The sequence below is a fragment of the Bactrocera tryoni genome, chromosome 4 (genome assembly GCF_016617805.1).
Source record: "Bactrocera tryoni isolate S06 chromosome 4, CSIRO_BtryS06_freeze2, whole genome shotgun sequence".
Lineage (NCBI taxonomy): Eukaryota > Metazoa > Arthropoda > Insecta > Diptera > Tephritidae > Bactrocera > Bactrocera tryoni.
This window is the reverse complement of record NC_052502.1, coordinates 45,830,941-45,849,025: the sequence shown is the minus strand read 5'-3', so window position 1 is coordinate 45,849,025 and position 18,085 is coordinate 45,830,941. Positions and strand designations below refer to the sequence as shown.

At 37.2% G+C, this 18,085-nt stretch overlaps 1 protein-coding gene across 4 annotated transcripts in view; it reads left to right on the top strand.

The window, feature by feature from the left end:
- Nucleotides 1-16,517, top strand: part of LOC120776174 (rab11 family-interacting protein 1) — a 47,046-nt gene extending 30,529 nt beyond the window's left edge. For 2 of the 4 annotated variants that reach the window (XR_005705398.1, XR_005705399.1), the window contains 6 exons: nt 7,604-7,748; nt 7,842-9,808; nt 10,474-10,619; nt 10,684-10,844; nt 15,582-15,708; nt 16,032-16,517. Coding sequence is in view for 1 of the 4 variants with exons in the window: in XM_040106787.1 (XP_039962721.1) it covers nt 7,604-7,748; nt 7,842-9,808; nt 10,474-10,619; nt 10,684-10,844; nt 16,032-16,038 (2,426 nt within the window). In the remaining 3 variants the exon portion in view is untranslated. The remainder of the gene's footprint in view (nt 1-7,603; nt 7,749-7,841; nt 9,809-10,473; nt 10,620-10,683; nt 10,845-15,581; nt 15,709-16,031) is intronic. The other 2 variants (XR_005705400.1, XM_040106787.1) reach the window with 2 other exon arrangements.
- The last annotated feature ends 1,568 nt before the right edge of the window (nt 16,518-18,085 follow it).

The following is an 18,085-nucleotide window of genomic DNA, read 5'->3' as shown; positions in this document are numbered from 1 at the left end:
GCTATAAACCGACAGCGTGATAATAAAAGCTTTACGAGCTCGCTTTATGAATACATACTACACACATATAATTCATACATACATACATATGTTTGTATTGTAAAGGTGATAACCATCGCAGCAAATTATAAAAGAAAAATTTATGTAGACTTGAGAAAAAACTCTCTCTTGCACAACAAACAGTGTTTTTTGGGGGCACCTTTCACAGCTGATTTTGTAGCTTAAGCACATTGTATGTATTCATCATTTTTATATATACATACATATGTATGGATACATTGTGGCAAAAAAGTACGCGGAAATTGTAAATAAAACGCAGAATATTTAATTATTCATCAATATTTATTTTGTGGCCTACAAAGCAGTCCCCACCAGATGTAATACACTTATGACAACGATTTTTCCAGTTCTCGAAACACTTTTCATAAACCCTTTTTTGGAATGGCCTTCAGCTCCTTCAACGAATTTTGTTTTATCTCTTCGATCGACTGAAAACGGGCTCCACGGAGTGCCAATTTGAGTGTGGGAAACGAGAAAAAAACATACGGAATGGTGAATACGCTGGTTGGTCGATGGTGATCATTGCGTGTTTTGGCTTTATATTCGATCACAATCGTACTATTTTTGGAAAAAATTCTGCTTTATCGGGACGAGTCGAGCAAAAACGCGTTACGTACCCAAACTAGCCATCAAAATCATTCGAACCTCGAGATATGTCGAGCTCTCTTGCCAGCTCTCTAACACTTGCCTGACGATTTTCAAGCACTATATCCTTCACTTTCTTAATATTTTCGTCAGTTGAAGAGGTCGCAGATCGTCCAGACCGAGGCTTGTCTTCAACTTCAACTCTAAAAATTTCCACGTGACCATACCCGTGATTTCAACCCTCCTAGTTATCTGAAACCAAAAAAAAAAGATTAATTCATCTAGAATAATGTCGCAATGGCCGGAACTACGGAAAAGTGGGAACAATTTTTTTCACAAAATGGCGACTGCCTGAAAGAAAAAGTTTTTTTGGATCATTTTTTCTGACTATTTCGAATTTTTTAAAAATAATAAAAATTTGGGGATGGGGCTAGGTTCCAACCATAGACAAGCCTATAAAGAAGACTCTATAAAAATTTCAAGTAAATCGGTCCAGTCGAACCTGAGAAATCGTGGGTATCGTTCCGAAAAAGTCTGGACCCACTTTGCACAGAACCCTGTATTACCCAAATATTCATGAATGATATGATGACAGAGTGCCTGCTATCTCAAACAACTTCGCTTTTGAGTCATCCAAAATTATTTCGTGGACTTTTTTGTTACTTTTGTCGATAACAACCACATTTGGACATTCACAGCGCTCACCGTTTTCGGTGTTCATATCAATCATTGGTGGTTGATTTTACTGAGGCAGTGCCCAGAATCTTGGCATCAAGCCAAGTTTTTGCCTCAACTGTATTTGCTCCCTTCAAAAAGATATATTATATTTTATTAACAAGCGAAATTTCTTTTTGTCCATTTTTTCACACAATACCAAAAGTTGCTGTACTCAAAATGATATAATTCACAAACTAATGATTCGACGGCTGTCTAATTTATACACGCGCCTTTAGGAGGTTAGAGCTAACAAAAATTCTTGTAAATTCTAGTAGTGCCATCTATGTGCCATGACAAGGACTTTTCTATTGACCTTTTAAAAAAACTTTTTCAGATTTAGTTATACATATATGTAGTTCCCACCTGGTGATCCAAGTAGAGGTACTTTTTTCATAGACCACGCCCAAAATATAGTAGCCGTAGTTAAGAGTATACACGAAGACCGTGGAGAGTCGATTCGGCACCGTTCGCAGCAACTCGGACTGACGCATGGAATGACTTGGCGTATTTTACGTCGAGATCTAAAATTGAAAGCGTACAAAATACAGCTTGTGCAAGGAATGAAGCCGATAGAGCTTCCCAAGCGACATAGCTTCGCTCTATGGGCTCTTGGAAAATTCCAAGAAGATCCGACGTTTCCGAGCCAAATTTTGTTCAGTGGTGAGGCTCATTTCTGGCTCAATGGGTATGTAAACAAGCAAAATTGCCGCATTTACTACCAAGAGTAACCTGAAAGGATACAAGAGCTGCCATTTCATCCAGAAAAAACAACGGTTTGGTGTGGTTTGTGGGCCGGGGAGAATGTAACCGTCATTGGTGACCGTTATCGTGGCATGACAATCCACTATTTGATGACTTCAACAAGACGGCGCCATTTCCCGCACATCGCATCAACCAATGGATTAATTGAGAGATCACTTCGGTGGGCAGATGATTTCACGTTTTGGGCTGGTCGATTGATCTCCAAGATCGTGTGATATCACACCGTTAGACTTTTTTCTGTGAGGATATATAAAATTTAAAGTCTATGGGGACAATCCCGCTTCGAGTCAGGCCTTGGTGTAAAACATCACCTGTGTCATTCGACAGTTACCAGTCGAAATTAGACTCAAAGGGTGGACCACCTGAGACGTAGCCGCGGGCAACATTTGCTGGATATAATCTTCAAATAATAACTGCCAAATATTGTTCTTCCGAATGGTAATTCTCTATTAAAGTTGAAATTTCTGTGATTTTTCTTTAGAAAAATAGGGAACCTCGAAATGGATCAACCTTTACATAGTTGAGCTTATCCTCCTGATCTCTTATTTGTAGTTTTAATCTTGATTTCCCCGAAATGGACAAAAAAACAAGCTTTAAGGCGACTGTGAACGGCTAATAGATTCTTAGAGTGCTCGCAAGGTGAACGCTTAAAGCCGAGCCGAGCGCATTTCCCCATTTACGGTCGGCCCGGCTTTGAGCGTCTATTAGGCGGGCCCCTAAGAATCTCTTAATAATTTTCCCATTTACGCTCGACTCACATTTGAGCATCAACTATGCAGGCACCCAGCCCTTTCTTGACAGAATTACACGCGTCGGTTTTTTATTGCCTGCAAAGTGACAACAATAATTAAGGTAAAGAATTCGAACGAAGGAAGGATTTACCTCTAACCACTATCTACCATAAACGTTTGTAGTTTTGTAATAACTTAATTCTTCAAATCTAAATCGAGTTAGTTGCTTTGGCATACTTCACTTATTTAGCTATTTCCAGCCAAACTTTCGCAACCATGACCAAATTGGCCAAAATCGCTAGCGTCATCGGCATCGCCATTTATAACACATACCCATATTCTATGGCTCGCTGCTTTTTGCATAATTTTATGTACTTTGTGGGCTCCAAACACGCTTACATACCGTTTAAGATACGTGTTTACAAAGCTTACAATTTTGGTTGAACTACTTCGGTTAGTTAATCGCAATTAGTGAGATAAATAAACGGCAAAAGCGCACAAAAGTAAAATATAAATAAAAATTACAACAAAAACAAAAGCAAAAAGAAAGCAGTTCGTGAAAAAATGCAAAATATGCAAACGTTTGTCGACAGCGCTGACGCAAAGGCGAGGAAAGGGAAGCGCCGCATTCAAATGTGAGCTTTCGCAGACGTTGTGTTTGCGCGCAAATATGCCGATAATGCGTTAGTAATTGCACGTTGCGCATTCACCGCCCACACCTTGCACCAGCAACACCTTCCACTCACCCACTTTAGCGATCGCGCATATTTGTGGTGCATATAGATAATTATATTGTGTGCTTTTCTCTTTTCTGCTATTTACTTTTCGCATTTTTTTTTACTTTTTTCATATTTATTTATTTTTCTTTTCTCATTTTTTTTTATATATTTTCTCTATTTATTTGCTTTTCTTTAACATTTTTGTGTTGTGTTTTCGTTCGATTAATGCCACGCTGCTCACCTGTTGCTTTTGTGGCATACAAAATACAAAATGTTTGGTATTTGTGTCTGTGGTTAATTTCGCTGTTGCTGCTGCTTGTCTGCACCGCCCACAACCAAAACAACCAGACACCGCACCATTTTAGGTTTCTTCGGTTTGCCTGCCTTCCACCACTTTTTTCGCAAGTTACTTATTTACTAAATATATAAAAATGTATAAAGATTACCTGTGCGCCTTGCATAATTGCAAAAACAAAAAGCATGCGTGTATACATACATACATATGTATAAATATTTTCTTTCATCTATTACGCTTAACTGGCATTATAATAGACTGCCTTGTTGCTTGCTTTGTCTAACGCTCCGCACAGTTATTAGTCATTAGCTCTGTTTGTTTGCCTCATTATGTCGCGATATTTATTGGTCATTATTTGTGCCATTTGGTTGGAGCGCTCCATTTTCAGCTGAGTCGCCTCCAATATCGCGGCTGAATCAGCGGCCAGCAACGAGCAGCTACCGTGCTTTACTGTTTTGTTTCCAGTTATTTGCTTTTGCAGTTTATTTTAACTTCTATTTTGTGGTTTCTTCAAGAACTCTTGCTCAATTTGCTTGTATTGTACATTCATACAATTTTTCTCATAATTATATCTCACTATAAAGCTACATACATATGTACATAAGTATCTGTCAATAATTTCGACGACGAATCACAATAGTTGGTATAATTGCGTCGAGGTTAAGTCTCACTTGTTTTCAGAGATTTCTGGTAAAGTTCAATGTGCGAAACCAGGTCGAATTCAATCAAATAAACTTTGTAGCTTCTAGTATTTTGGCCAAATGTATCTATATAATTTATAGCTGTATATTTTTATAATCTGAGATGCAAGCTTCGCTGACCTACAAAGTACATATGTGTATATATACATATGTATAAGGGGTGATCCTCTCGAGTTTCCCTGCTTTTTTTTTAAAGAAAAAGCACCGAAACTTCAAATTTAATGAGGAATGTTAATGAGGAATGTTTATTATCATTCGAAAGAACATTCATTGGCATTTATTTTTTGAAGCTTATTTCTTTGAAATGTTGGCCGCGGCTGCGTCTCATAGGATCCATCCGTGGAGTCCAATTTTCGGTAATTCGAACGAGACTGGTAACTGGCGAATGGCACGTGTGATGTTTTGCTCCAAAGCTTTACATATCCCCACAGGAAAAAGTCTGACGGTGTGATATCACTTGATCTTGATGATCAATCGACTGGCCCAAAAGTGAAATTATCTGCCCACCGAATTGTTCTCTCAATAAATCCATTTATTGATGCGATTCGTGGAAAGTGATGCTGTCTTGTTGAAACCAAATGTTGCCGAGATCGCGAGCTTTAATTTCAAGCATCATGGCGCGATAACATTCGCCATTGACGGTTACATTCTAACCGGCACCATTTCCGAAGAAATATAAGCCAAAGATTCCACCGCCCAACAAACCACAGCAAACCGTTGTTTTTCTAGATGAAATGTCAGATCTTGAATTGCTTCAGGTTGCTCTTCGCCCAAAATGCAGCAATTTTGCTTGTTTACGCAGCCATTGAGACAGAAATGTGCCTCATCGCTGAACAACATTTTGGCATAGAGCGAAGCGATGTCGCTTGGCAAGGCCGAGCGGCTTCAGTTCTTGCGCAAACTATAGTTTGTACGCTTTCAATTTAAGATCTGCGTCGATCTGCGTCGAATCGATTCTACCTCAGTTTAGTAACGCTACAACTTCCGAATATATTGTTTAGATCGCACCATGGCATAGCGCTGTCATTCAAACTGACCGATCACAGTCAAGATAAAGATCTTCATAAAATATCCTTTTTCCTTATTCGACTAGAAGATTGTTTATATCAAACAATGTGCTTAGAGAGAACTAGCTAAACATTTCCCGTTGGATGCAGACCATATCTTTTTTAAGTCTTCAACAATAATCGGCTTTAATTCCTTGATAGTGCTTCACCATTACAAAAAAGGTCCTGATGGAAACTCTTGCCTTGTTCGTCACTCACAGCGACCAAATTTACAGGCTTGAAATCCAGATGAGAGTCAACTTTTTACAACATTATAAGTTCATTTATTAAGTCTTTATAATTTTCCGATTTATAATTTCCAGGAAAATTTTGGACAACGTTCACAAAACATTGTGAGCGGAGTTTTTCCTAATGATTCAGTTGTTTTTAAAGATCTTATCCTTTATCAGTTGTATTTGTGAACATACAAATATTGCCTTTAATTTTTGTCCTGCTAAGTTTGGAGAATTTCTGTTTCTGATTTTTTGATCGATGATGAGGCAGTTCGGCACTATGATGTATGATGGGTATGTTCGCCGAAGATAAGTTTGGAGTGTTTTCAGACTTGGCTGTGATGCATTTTGTTTGAGTGACATAATACAAGGTGAGTTCCAAAGTAAACAGGACTTTAAGAAAACAGAATAAATAGTTTTTTCGGCAAAATCAATTTATTTCATTCAAAATAGTCTCCTTCTGTTTCAATATAGCTTTTTGCACACTCCAAAAGCATGTCGAACGAGTGTCTTAACTCGTTGGTCGGTATGGCCGCCCGTATACCGGTGCAAGCCTTTTGATTGGCCTCTACGTGTACATAACGCTTTCCTTTCATGGGCAAATGTATTTTTCCGAAAAGGAAGAAGTCGCACGGTGCCATACCAGGTGAATACGGGGAGTGGTTAATGGTTAAAATGTGATTTTTGGTCAAATAATCGGTCGCAAGCGTCGATCGATGAGACGGTTTCTGAACAATTTTCGGTCGTCAGTCAATTTGTGACGAACAAACCGTGCACACACGTTTCGTAAGCCCAAATGTTCGGCGATACATCGATGTTTTGGGGATGTTCAATTCCATTTACATGAATTTCAATGATGATTTCGGCTGATTTTTGATGAATTCACGCACAGTTTCGATGAAATTTCCGGTGATCACGGATTTTGATTGGCCCACATGTTGATCGTCATTTATGTCCTCACGACCACTTTGAAAACGTTGAAACCACTCGTGCAATCTGCTGCGGGATAGGCAATCATCGCCATAAACTTGTTTCATGAATTTTAAAACAAAATTTAATGTTGGCTCTTTGTTCGAAATTCATTTTCGCACCGATAATACAAACATATTCACACTTAAAACGCAATAACTTCACTTCCAATAGATGAAATGTCATGTCTCACTGGATAATCGATAAAGATAGCAGATTCTAACGCACCAGTCGACATATAAAAGACGCAGCCAGAGGGCGCTAGATTCAAAAAGTCCTATTTACTTTGAAACAGTCCTTGTACTAACAAATACATGATCCTTTGGTTCGGTCTAAATCATGGGTATAGCAAATGACATACATATGTCTGAATTCGTTTTCGGCTCAACTTAATAGCAGTAGCTATTACACACGTTACACAACCTTTATATGAAATCTAGGTTTATTTTGATCCCTCATTGGAAATCCATTGTCCAATTTTTACCTCTGCTCAAATAAAGCCCTTTCATACCATTTTGGATATAAAATTTAATGTCCCTGATTGGTTTTTTAACAGTACTGTTATATGGGAAGTGGGCGGGGTTGTCATCCATTATAGTTATGTACATTAAACCTATTAGAGGGCGGAGCCATGCCCTTTTTTCCCAAAAGTTTTCATCTATTATTATTAATAATATCATCAATATATATTTAGGATGGCCAAATATAAGCTCAATCCGTAACAAACTCATAGTTTCAGATAAAAAGTCTATTTACTATTTTCATTTCCCTTTCTCCCCATTTAGTTCAACGAGCAAAAGGTCTGCTAACAAAAGGCAAAAATGGCACCAACAACTGTTTTGTCACAATATCGTTGGGCAAGGAGAAGTATCAAACGTCTGTCAAGGAGAAAGCAGAGATGAACGTCAGCTGGAATGAAGAATGCGAACTGTAAGTAACCTCCGACATAATGCGGAGTTCATAAGTTTCCTACTATTGCAAAACAGCTTGGATTGTAACGATCATATCATTTACCATACACAGTAAAATTCCCGACCAAGGCAATCGTGCTGAACTCGTTCTAACCTGCCTGCATCGCAATAATCTCGGAATTGATGAGTTTCTTGGCCAGGCCACCTTGCCACTCAATGAAATGGATGTGTACGACCGTCCGCGTTCCAAATGGTTCAAATTGGAGAGTAAACCCGGGAAGGAGAAAAAGAATAAAGAGCGCGGAGAGCTGGAAGCGCGCATATCCTTCATTGTGAAATCCGGCTCATTGACCGATCTGAGCAAGAAGGAGAAACACAAGTCTTCCATTGGCCAACTGGCCTCTTCCGTGGGTGGCAGCCTGCTCTCGATAGGCACAATAGAGAAGCGTAAAGGCATTAAGAAGTTCGCCAAATCGATTGGTTCGAAAATGCATTTGAGCAGCAAGAAGAAGAACAAGGATGGCGATGATGTTTCCAATTTTAGTGGTTCATTTGCAAGCATTGGAACGCCGAACAGTTCGAATGGCGGAAGTCGACGTTACGGGCAACGTGCTGGTGAAGCTGATCCCGGTGTAATAAGTGAGGACGAAGATGAGTTCGTTTTTGACAACTTGTCACACAAAAGTTCAGCAAGTTCGTTGAATATACGGTCGAGTTTACAACCACCGACACAAAATTTCGCGCCACGTAATCCTTCACCGTTGCTGAACAAAGTTGGAGGTAAGCTATCGTCTAGAAGAGATTTGGTGGAGGAGGATCTCGCCGTAGATCCCGAACTAGAGGAGTTAGAAAACGACTTCAGCGTCCGTGCTCGAACACTGCCGCCGCCCTCGAAACCACCACGCACACAACAACAACTCAACGACATGATAGCCTCGTCGCCGAAGCAGAAGGAACCGGCCTTAGATGAATGGGAATCTAAATTATATAAACAAAACTTGCAGATTGGCAGTACCGATTCCTTGAAACGACGCTCCTGGGAGCAATCGCGTGTGCCCCTACCAACACCCATTGAAGAGGCCGAGCAGCAACCAGCAGCAAACGATGATGCAAATAAGGTGGCCGAAAAGAAAGACGAACAAAGTTTTGTGAAACCAGCAAATGGGTTCTCTAACGTGAAGAGTTCAGAAATGCATTCCGAGAGCGATTCTTCATTATCTTCTTCAGAGTCCGAAGAGGAAGAGAAGCAAGCTATGCCTGAACCGATTAAAACTGAAGTCAAAGAAGTCGTTGCTAAAAAGCCACAGGAGCTTATTATAAGCCCCAAACCCGTGGCAGCTACACAAAACATTAGTCTACTGTCGCCAGATGAAGAGACAAAAGATTTCAATGAACTTAACGCTTCATTTGCCAAATTCGAGCAACGCAATAAATCGCACTTATTTGATTTGGACACAGATAAGAAGTGGCACACACAGTCCTTCATACAGGCAGAGTCCAAAGTGCCGCCTGTGCCAAAGGCCATGCCACGTAACCGTGAAAGGGAAGCGGAACTGAAGCGCGCTGAAGAAGAGCGAGAGCTCGAACTCAAACGCCAAGCTGAGGCGCAAGCTAAAGCTGCAGCTGAAGCTGAAGCAGCGGCAGCAGCCAAAGCCGCTGCAGACGCCGAAGCAATGGCCGCAGCGCAGGCACAAACTAAGCGCCAGCGCCAAGCCGAACTTGAAGCGGCTACAATTGCCGCCGAGGTAGAACGTAACCGTCGCGAAGCGGCTGAGCGCGAAGAGCGCAAACGCGCCGCAGAAGATGCGCGTCTCGAGGAGGAGCTACGCAGAAATGAGCAACGCTTGCGTGAAGAAGAGGAGGCTTTACAAGAGGAGATGCGGCAGCGTGAAGAGGAGAAACGACGCGAAGCCAAGCGACGCGAGGAAGATCAGCGCATATTGAACTTTGCCAAACGATCGACATCGCTCGAAGACGAACAAAGTCCCTACAGTAGCACGCCCGAGCAATCGCCCAGTGAGATTGTGAATGAGAAACGCGAAAGGCGCTTGGGCAAATTCAAGTATCTGAATAAGCGAGGTGAGCGTTTGAGAGGGACGGTGTGCAGTGGTTGATGAACGTTTGTTGTTGTTGTTGGCTGTGGCGGCTAACGCTGGCGGATTTGTTGCAATTGAAAGTGAAAACGTACACACACACATACACACTTCGAAAAGAAAGCTTTATGTGTGCTCGGTATAATGTCTTAACTAATAAATCTGGGTTTTAAAGCTGACATGATTATCAAAAAAATAAAAACACAACCAATACACATACACCTGTAAATGTTGTGCAATGTCGGCATGGAATGCTTTGACCTGATTTGTTTCGTTTTAGTGTACATATTTGTGAAAATTAAATGCACGCTTTTGTAATCAAGAAAATCAAACGCAAATCCGCCAGTGGATTTCATTTGTGCGCTGTCCACACATAAACGCAAATATTCATCATCACTCACACTCACATACTCATATACATATATTATCTATTTAAATACGCATATATTTTAATTGGTTTTAGCAAGAGCTTACATGCAATACATATGTACATACATACATATATACGCTTTGTGTGTGTATATACAAAAATCAAGCATTTGCATTAAATTTGCACTTTTCATCATTATTTACATTATATTAACTGTGTTTTTATTTCATGCATGCATATGAATTGGAAAGTTTTCCATTAAAGTTATTCATATCTTACAGAGAAAAGCGAGGATAATCGCTCCACACCAAGTCCTAAAGCCAACGAACGCATTATAATCGGACATGAGAAGTCCACATCACACGCGGAACGTCGCTCGGAGATATCCGCCGCACTGGCCAAAAAATACGAGGGCAAATCACGAGAGGTTCAACTTAATTATTTTCGCCAAATGTCTCATTGCATGCTAATTTATCTAAATTTTATTCTAGGAACTCATGCTGATCGCGAATGGCATGGAGAATGAAGCGTTGCTGCAGCGTCAACGTGTCAAAGAACTGGAGGATTACCTAGATAATTTGTTGTTGCGCGTGATGGAGACACACCCCAAAATATTGCAGAATCCCTACTCACGAACGACATCGGCAAAGAGGTAAACACAATTCAAGTTGCAAACTAGCAAAATTAACTGTTGTGTGACTTTTAGTAGTTTTGTGCTGTCAATATGTTTTTTTTAATTCTCACACTTTTACTGCATTCACTCTTTATCTATGACTAATACTTCATACTTCCATATTATTACACTCCATTACTAAGCGCCTAATTTAATTTTAAATGCACCTACACACGCTAATGAAATTACATGCTTCGAATTCAAATCAAATAACCACACAGAAAAATAAAAAGAAAAGTAAGCCGCGTCTAAAGACCTTACCTATTAAATCGATAAATGTAATGTAATAATTTACTTAGTGAATTTCAAAGAAAAAAGTTTACTGGAGTCGTTATGGTTTATGTAATCGGTGTAGTCACGAGTATGTATGTGCAGGGGATGAGTCTTAGATAGATTTATATAATTATGGAAAGATTTCTTCCGTTCAAAAAACAGTACGGTCTAGAGGAAATACACCCAAAAATATTTAGTAACAAGAAAAAACGTTAACTTCGGCTGCAGCGAAGCTAATATACCCTTCACAGGTGCATTTCTGTTAGTAACTATGTGTTCAGTTTGTATAGAAGCTATAAGCTATAGTAATCCGATCTGAACAATTTTTTCGGAGATTATATTATTACTTTAAGGGGCTATACCAGTGTGACACTTTCAAAAAAAAAATTTTTTTTTGCTTTTTTCGATAGCTTATATATTCAAAAATATCCTGTGAAATCGGCGAGGTCGTATTTTAAATAGTTTTTGAATGGCAGCGTTCTAAATAGCGACCGTTCAGAGGTGCAAACATATACATATAAGTGAAACTTTAAACGCGTTTTTCTCGAAACGACATTTTTCAAATTTGCTGACATTATAACTCAACGAGAAATTAACCGATCGACTTCAAATTAAAACTGGATATAGTTGAATACATTTGCTATACAATAGACTACGATCTTTTTGATTGGCTGAAAATTGTCAATTTGGCATTAAAAAAACGACAATTTTTTCGTAAAAAACGATTTTTTTTTTTCAAAATGGCGCCATTTTCTTAATTTTTGATATTTTTCAAAGATCGTAGTTCATTGTATAGAAAATATATTTAAGTTTAATAAACATTTTGAATTTTTTTGTTTCAGCTACTCAATCGACCGGAATCATGCCAGCAGTTGAGGCACTTTTTTTTTGGCACTTCCGCAGACAGCACATTACTCCGTTATTTTTCAATATTTTTGAAAATTTTTTTTTTTTAATATAGCTAAAAATATACTTTATTACGTCCATAGAACGTCGAAACATTCAATCTAGTACTTTCTTTTAAAAAAATTCACGAAAATCGCCTAATTTTTCATGCGTCACACTGGTATAGCCCCTTAAGCAGTAACCCATAAAATTTTGTGAAGATATCACATCAAATTCAAAAGTTTTCCATACAAGCCCTTGATTCCAATTCAGTTGTATGGTAGCTATAAGCTATAGTTAACCGATCTGAACAATTTCTTCGGAGATTACATTGTTGTCTTAGAAAATAATATATACCAAATTTCGTGAAGATACACTTTCAAATGTGAAAGTTTTCCATACTAGACCTTGATTCCGATCGTTCAGTTTATACGGCAGCTATATGTTATAGTGGTCCGATATCGGCAGCTTCTTGAAGAAAAAATGACGATTGCAAAATTTCAAAACGATATCTTAAAAACTGAGGGACTAGTTCGTATATATGCGGACGGACAGACAGACAGACGAACATGGCTAAATCGACTCAGCTCAGCATACTGATCATTTATATATATACTTTGTAGGGTCTCCGACGCTTCCTTCTGGGTGTTACAAACTTCGTGACAAATTTAATATACCCTATTCAGGGTATAAAAAGAATTGCATTTTTCATTTTATTTTGTAATGCCCAAAATCAGATTATAAATTTTAATCCAAAATTTAGTTAAATATAAAAAAAAAATAAATGTATTTGTATTTATGTTTAGAATCTTTAATCATTTCGCTCTTGAGTACTTGTGTTGTACTATTTTGGTTATGTTTGCAAAGGAAAGTTTAGGTTAGGTTTGTCTAGTAGGGCAATGAGCCACGCATAGAGCAATTTTGGTTCTTCGCGATACCAGATGGAATTCAGTTACTAGGTTCATGAGATTCTGATTCTGCGGACGTGTGTCGCCACCAGACAGTGAACAGTTAGTATTCAGATCATGTTCCTAAGGTCTTTTCAACCGAGTGTCAATTCAAATTTTGTGTAATGAAAGCATAATTTTAATATAGTATCGACTCAGTTTAGCAGTTTTTGTCTTATTTACATTTAATTATTCTTAATTATACTGCTTCAGTTAGAAATATGTTAATCTTTCCTTTCTTTATCCCTTTTCAATCCAACTTTTGATTTGATGAATAAAGTATTTATTTTTGAATTCCAATTTTGGGATTGAAAATTAAATTTCCTATTTTCCTATTAAAAAACGCAGTCCTGCCTACAACAACAAAAAAGAAGTGTTTCCGTTAAAAATATTGTTTTCGACGGATAAGATTTTGAAAGCTTTCACAAAGTCGAAAAATATAATATTTTTTTGTTTTTAATAATAATTTCAAAAATTAAACAGAAAAGTAAAATATTAAAAAAAATTTAATAATTTAACATAAATTAATTTTACTGCCAAATAATTTAAACCTTATTTTTAATTTTTTTTTGTATTAGTAAAAATAAGGTGTTGAAATAAATTATAATTTTTTATAGAAAACAAAACTAAGTGCTTTCAAAGCATTCTTAGCTCCTGAAAGAATTTCTCCACCAGGCAAGAATCGCAGCACAATTTCGCAAGCGTAAAAAGACATGTTAGCGCAGGGTTGCACCGCAATTACTACCCCTTTGTTTGAACATCTGATATAGTTTGTTCGATTCGCTACTCTGCAATGTCTATCAAATCGAAAACAGCTAATAATAAACGTATTTGTAAATATCTATATATGTACATATAGTATATAAACTATTTATAATATAAGTATTGATATTTTTCGTTTAGATATTGGCTGAAAAATATGCTTGCTCTTATCACTTCTTGACGTTCATGCTTTATTAAAACTAAAAAATTAGCTTTACAAAATAGATATAGCATAGCAGTTCATCTGTCATTGAAACATTTTTTTTTAATTTAATTTAATACATAAGAATTCATCTAAATGTGCATGTTTCCCCGTGTCTTGTGAATTAAAGGACCTCGATCTATAATAAGATCTATTCAATTGTTGTACAATAGCGTTCTTAATACTTCGTTATTTACCTATATATGCATCTATATGCATGCAAATGCATCAGATCTGCCATTTAACTCTTACTTTCGAACCATTAGGCAACTCTACCAAAAAAGCGTCAGAAAGCCGATGATATTGTCATAATGGCGCGAGATAAATTTGAGAACACTCTCTGCGATGTAGTTCTAAGGGGCTTAATTCTAGCAAAAGGATGGTGCAATATAGTAGGGTTGAATATTAAACCGTCATAAACAACCGCTATACATTTTACAAAGCAAAGATCTTTTCCGAGCTTGAGACCCCTAACACATTAGACTCTTTTTCATTCCATCGTAACTATCGCAATCCGGCATATCGCTATCCTTAGCGATAGTCAAGCGGCACAAAAAGCGATCTCAGCTTATGAGGTCAAATCGCTTTAATGGAGGAGTGTATAGGGAGGCTGAACCGCCTATCAGTTTTCAATTGCGACCGCCAGGATAATGGAGTCGAAACCGTGCATTCCGGTGGAGCCCCACACTATAAAGGAATTGGGGAGAGGGAGAAAACGACACCGGCAGTAGGCGCCAGGAATACGCCACACCAAGCTACTGCTGGGGGTTCAACCAGAGCAAGGTTTAAAGATATGAGCAACCTTCCGCGGGACACATTTCGCCTCCTTGTCGGACCTTCGTGACCATATGTGATACAGCAGAAGTCACAATAGACGCTTCAATTTAATGAGTTGTTGTCAGTAGCATTAATTTCATATGGTTTTCTCTTCTTCTAAGCTCAGATTACTAAAGCACCGATTACCATTCTAAACTCCATTTAATATATGTTAATGAAATATCATCATAAAACTATTGCTTCTTCTTCTTTACTGGCGTAGACACCGTGTACGCGGTTATAGCCTTTGGCTACTAAGTTTTATATCGACCATACACTACTCTTAAATGTCTTTCCACACACCATATTATCCAGATTATTTAAGTTTAATTTTTTCATGTTTTGCCTACATTCCGAGCATCACACAGACGAACCTACACATCCTAATGGACTCATCCATTTAATTTAAATTTTTTTTATTATTTTATGATGTTTCAAACAACTGTTAGGAAAACGAAACTCATCTACTCAAATAGCATTAAATTTATAAGATTTTCGCACATTATTTTCATAGGAAAGTGTCTTACATGCTATCACATTACTTACATTTTCTCAATCTCCCACTGTGTTGCGCAACTAACTCTACCTTATCCTTTATCTGTGTCATTTCAAAAGTCAATTTGGGCAACTAATCGAAATCCTATCACTCAACTGTGTAACTGTGTTTCTCATGTGCACCCGTTTCACATTTTTCGTTCGCCTTATGTATTTTTTTCCCTGTGTCTGTCCTATTTATTTGAAAGTTTTGAATGTAATTTCCAATTTTTCTTGTTTACTAATATTTTTTATTCAACGCAACACCGTTATGTTGATTGTTATGCTCTTCTTCAGTTTTAAAAATTACATCAATATGAATGACTTTTTGTAAAGAACGAAAGAGTGAAAGAAAGAAAGAAAGGTTGGCGAAGCGTGATGTATTACCAATCTATTGGCAGTTCGCATGTCATTGCCAGGACAAGTAAGCAATTCAATTACAATTTTTACCCAAAATTACCGTTATGTGGTGTATTTATAATTTATTTACTATTTTTTATAATTTTATGACATACATAGTTGTGTTTAAAGGGTATAAGGTGACAGACAACTTCATCGCTCATTAATTTTAGCTTAAAAATGCAAACCGATTTTTCCTTAACAAACATTTTGACTATTAATTGTATGATCTTTCTATTACTAAATAATTTTTTATGCTTGAAAATGCTAAATCACCCCGTCCAAACATTCTTTGTTGAAGAAAAATATTGTTTTGCATTTTTTTTAAACTCTGGTTTCTCTTTGCAGCGGCTGAACATTAATGAAAATATCACAGTTATTTATAGCAAATAGTAAAGTTACGCGCGCTAATTAAAACAAAAACAAAATGTTGCATAATTACTTTGAGCGCCTTCCAAGCAGCTAAGGACGGACACAAGCGCTGTTAACACGGAGCCGAATCACCGAGTTGCCTTAGAGTGAAAATTCAAAGTGCTTTTTTTAGACTAGTTATATACATATATAAATTTACACAAAAAACAACAACTATAGCAATGTACAATGTATGCAAACATATATGTATGTGTGCGAGTAAAACATAATTTTGCAATCAATGTCATTTTGTTAGTTAGAAATTATTTTGTTTCTACTAATACAGTTAAATTATTATAAAAAAAAAATATTTTTTAAGTAAAAGAATCACAAATTGTATTTAAACAAATTAACGGTATTTAATGCAGCGTGCTGCAGCAACGTATACACCACAACTGAAGATTTAATGATTTTAAATTTTACCCCCAGCAACGGAAAGCAAGCTAAGTTAAGTTAATTTATTAATCAATAATTAAAAAAAAATTTAAAAAATAATAATTTTTGTGCAAAATATATTATTTTCAAACACAAAATCGTATGTTTATAAAATGTTTGACATTTGTATGCGCAAGTGACAGGCTGTAAATAATGCAATAACGGTCCAAAACAAAGCATAACTATTTACAACAAAACTCATATTAAACACTAATCAACTACTGCATTTTTTGTGTGAAAAATTAGAATTTTTATAAATTTTAATTTAAATAAATTTTATAACACTTGTAATTATGACGTAAAATTAAGTTAAGCAGTTTTTTTACACTAAAACAATATTTCGACTACTATTTCGACATTAAATTAATTATTGCATTAATTGCTGCTGCAGTCAGGTTTATAATACTTTTTGTTAACGCATTTAAATTTTTTATGTTTATTTACATTTAGTACATATATATTTTTTGTATTTTTCGGTTTGGATAATTTTTGTTGCTGGCATAAAATTATATTAATATAATAGTTTTAACTCTGACATTTATATCTGTTATGTGTATGTGCTAAATTGTCGCGATATTGTAATTTAAATCTAAGTAAAAAAAATATTGAATAAATTCATATACAAAATTTCTACCATTAAGTTAACTGTTTCGGTGAAAAACAAACAAGAAACAAGTAAGAAAGCGCTGTCGCTTTGAAAAGCTGAAAAGGTGGGAAAATAACGAGTGATTCAAGTGGATGTACCTTTTTCAATAGCCTTTTCTGACAGATCATGTGTGGATCGCGTCAAGCTGTCATGTTATTTTTATTCAATATTGTTTGGCATTTCATTATGGAAATTCACGTTCTGTAAAGAATGGGTTTCGTTCAGCATATGCTCAACATAATCGGCCGTGCTATTCGCAACAGCATCCTTGAGATCCAGCAACTATTATTGAATAATATTCAATCGAATAGAGCACGTCCAGCACGCAGTGAAGAGTGTACACGAAGGCCGTGGAGGGTCGATTCGGCGCCGTTCGCAGCAACTCAAACTGGCGGATGGAACGACTTGGCGCATTTTACGTCGAGATCTTAAAGCGTACAAAATACAGCTTGTGCTAGAATGGGGTCTTGAAAAGAAGATCGGACGTTTTCGAGCCAAATTTTGTTCAGCAGTGAGGTCCATTTATGGCTCGAAGGGTATGTAAACAAGCAAAATTGGCGCATTTGGTACGAAGAGCTACCTGAAGAGATGCAAGAGCTGCCATTTCATACATTTTGATGCATGAAATTTAAGTTCGCGATCTCGGCGACATTTGGTTTCAACAAGATAGAATAGATTTATTATCGGTGAGCCGATACTTTTACGTTTTGGGCCGATCGATTGGCCACCAAGATTGTGTGATATCACACCGTTAAACTTTTTCCTGTGAGGATATGTAAAGTGTGAAGTCTATGCGGACAATTCCGCTTCGATTCAGGCGTTGGAGCAAAACATCACGCGGGTCATTCGCCAGTTACCAGTAGAAATGCTAGAACGAGCACGAAACTCAACTGATGGACCATCTAAGCCG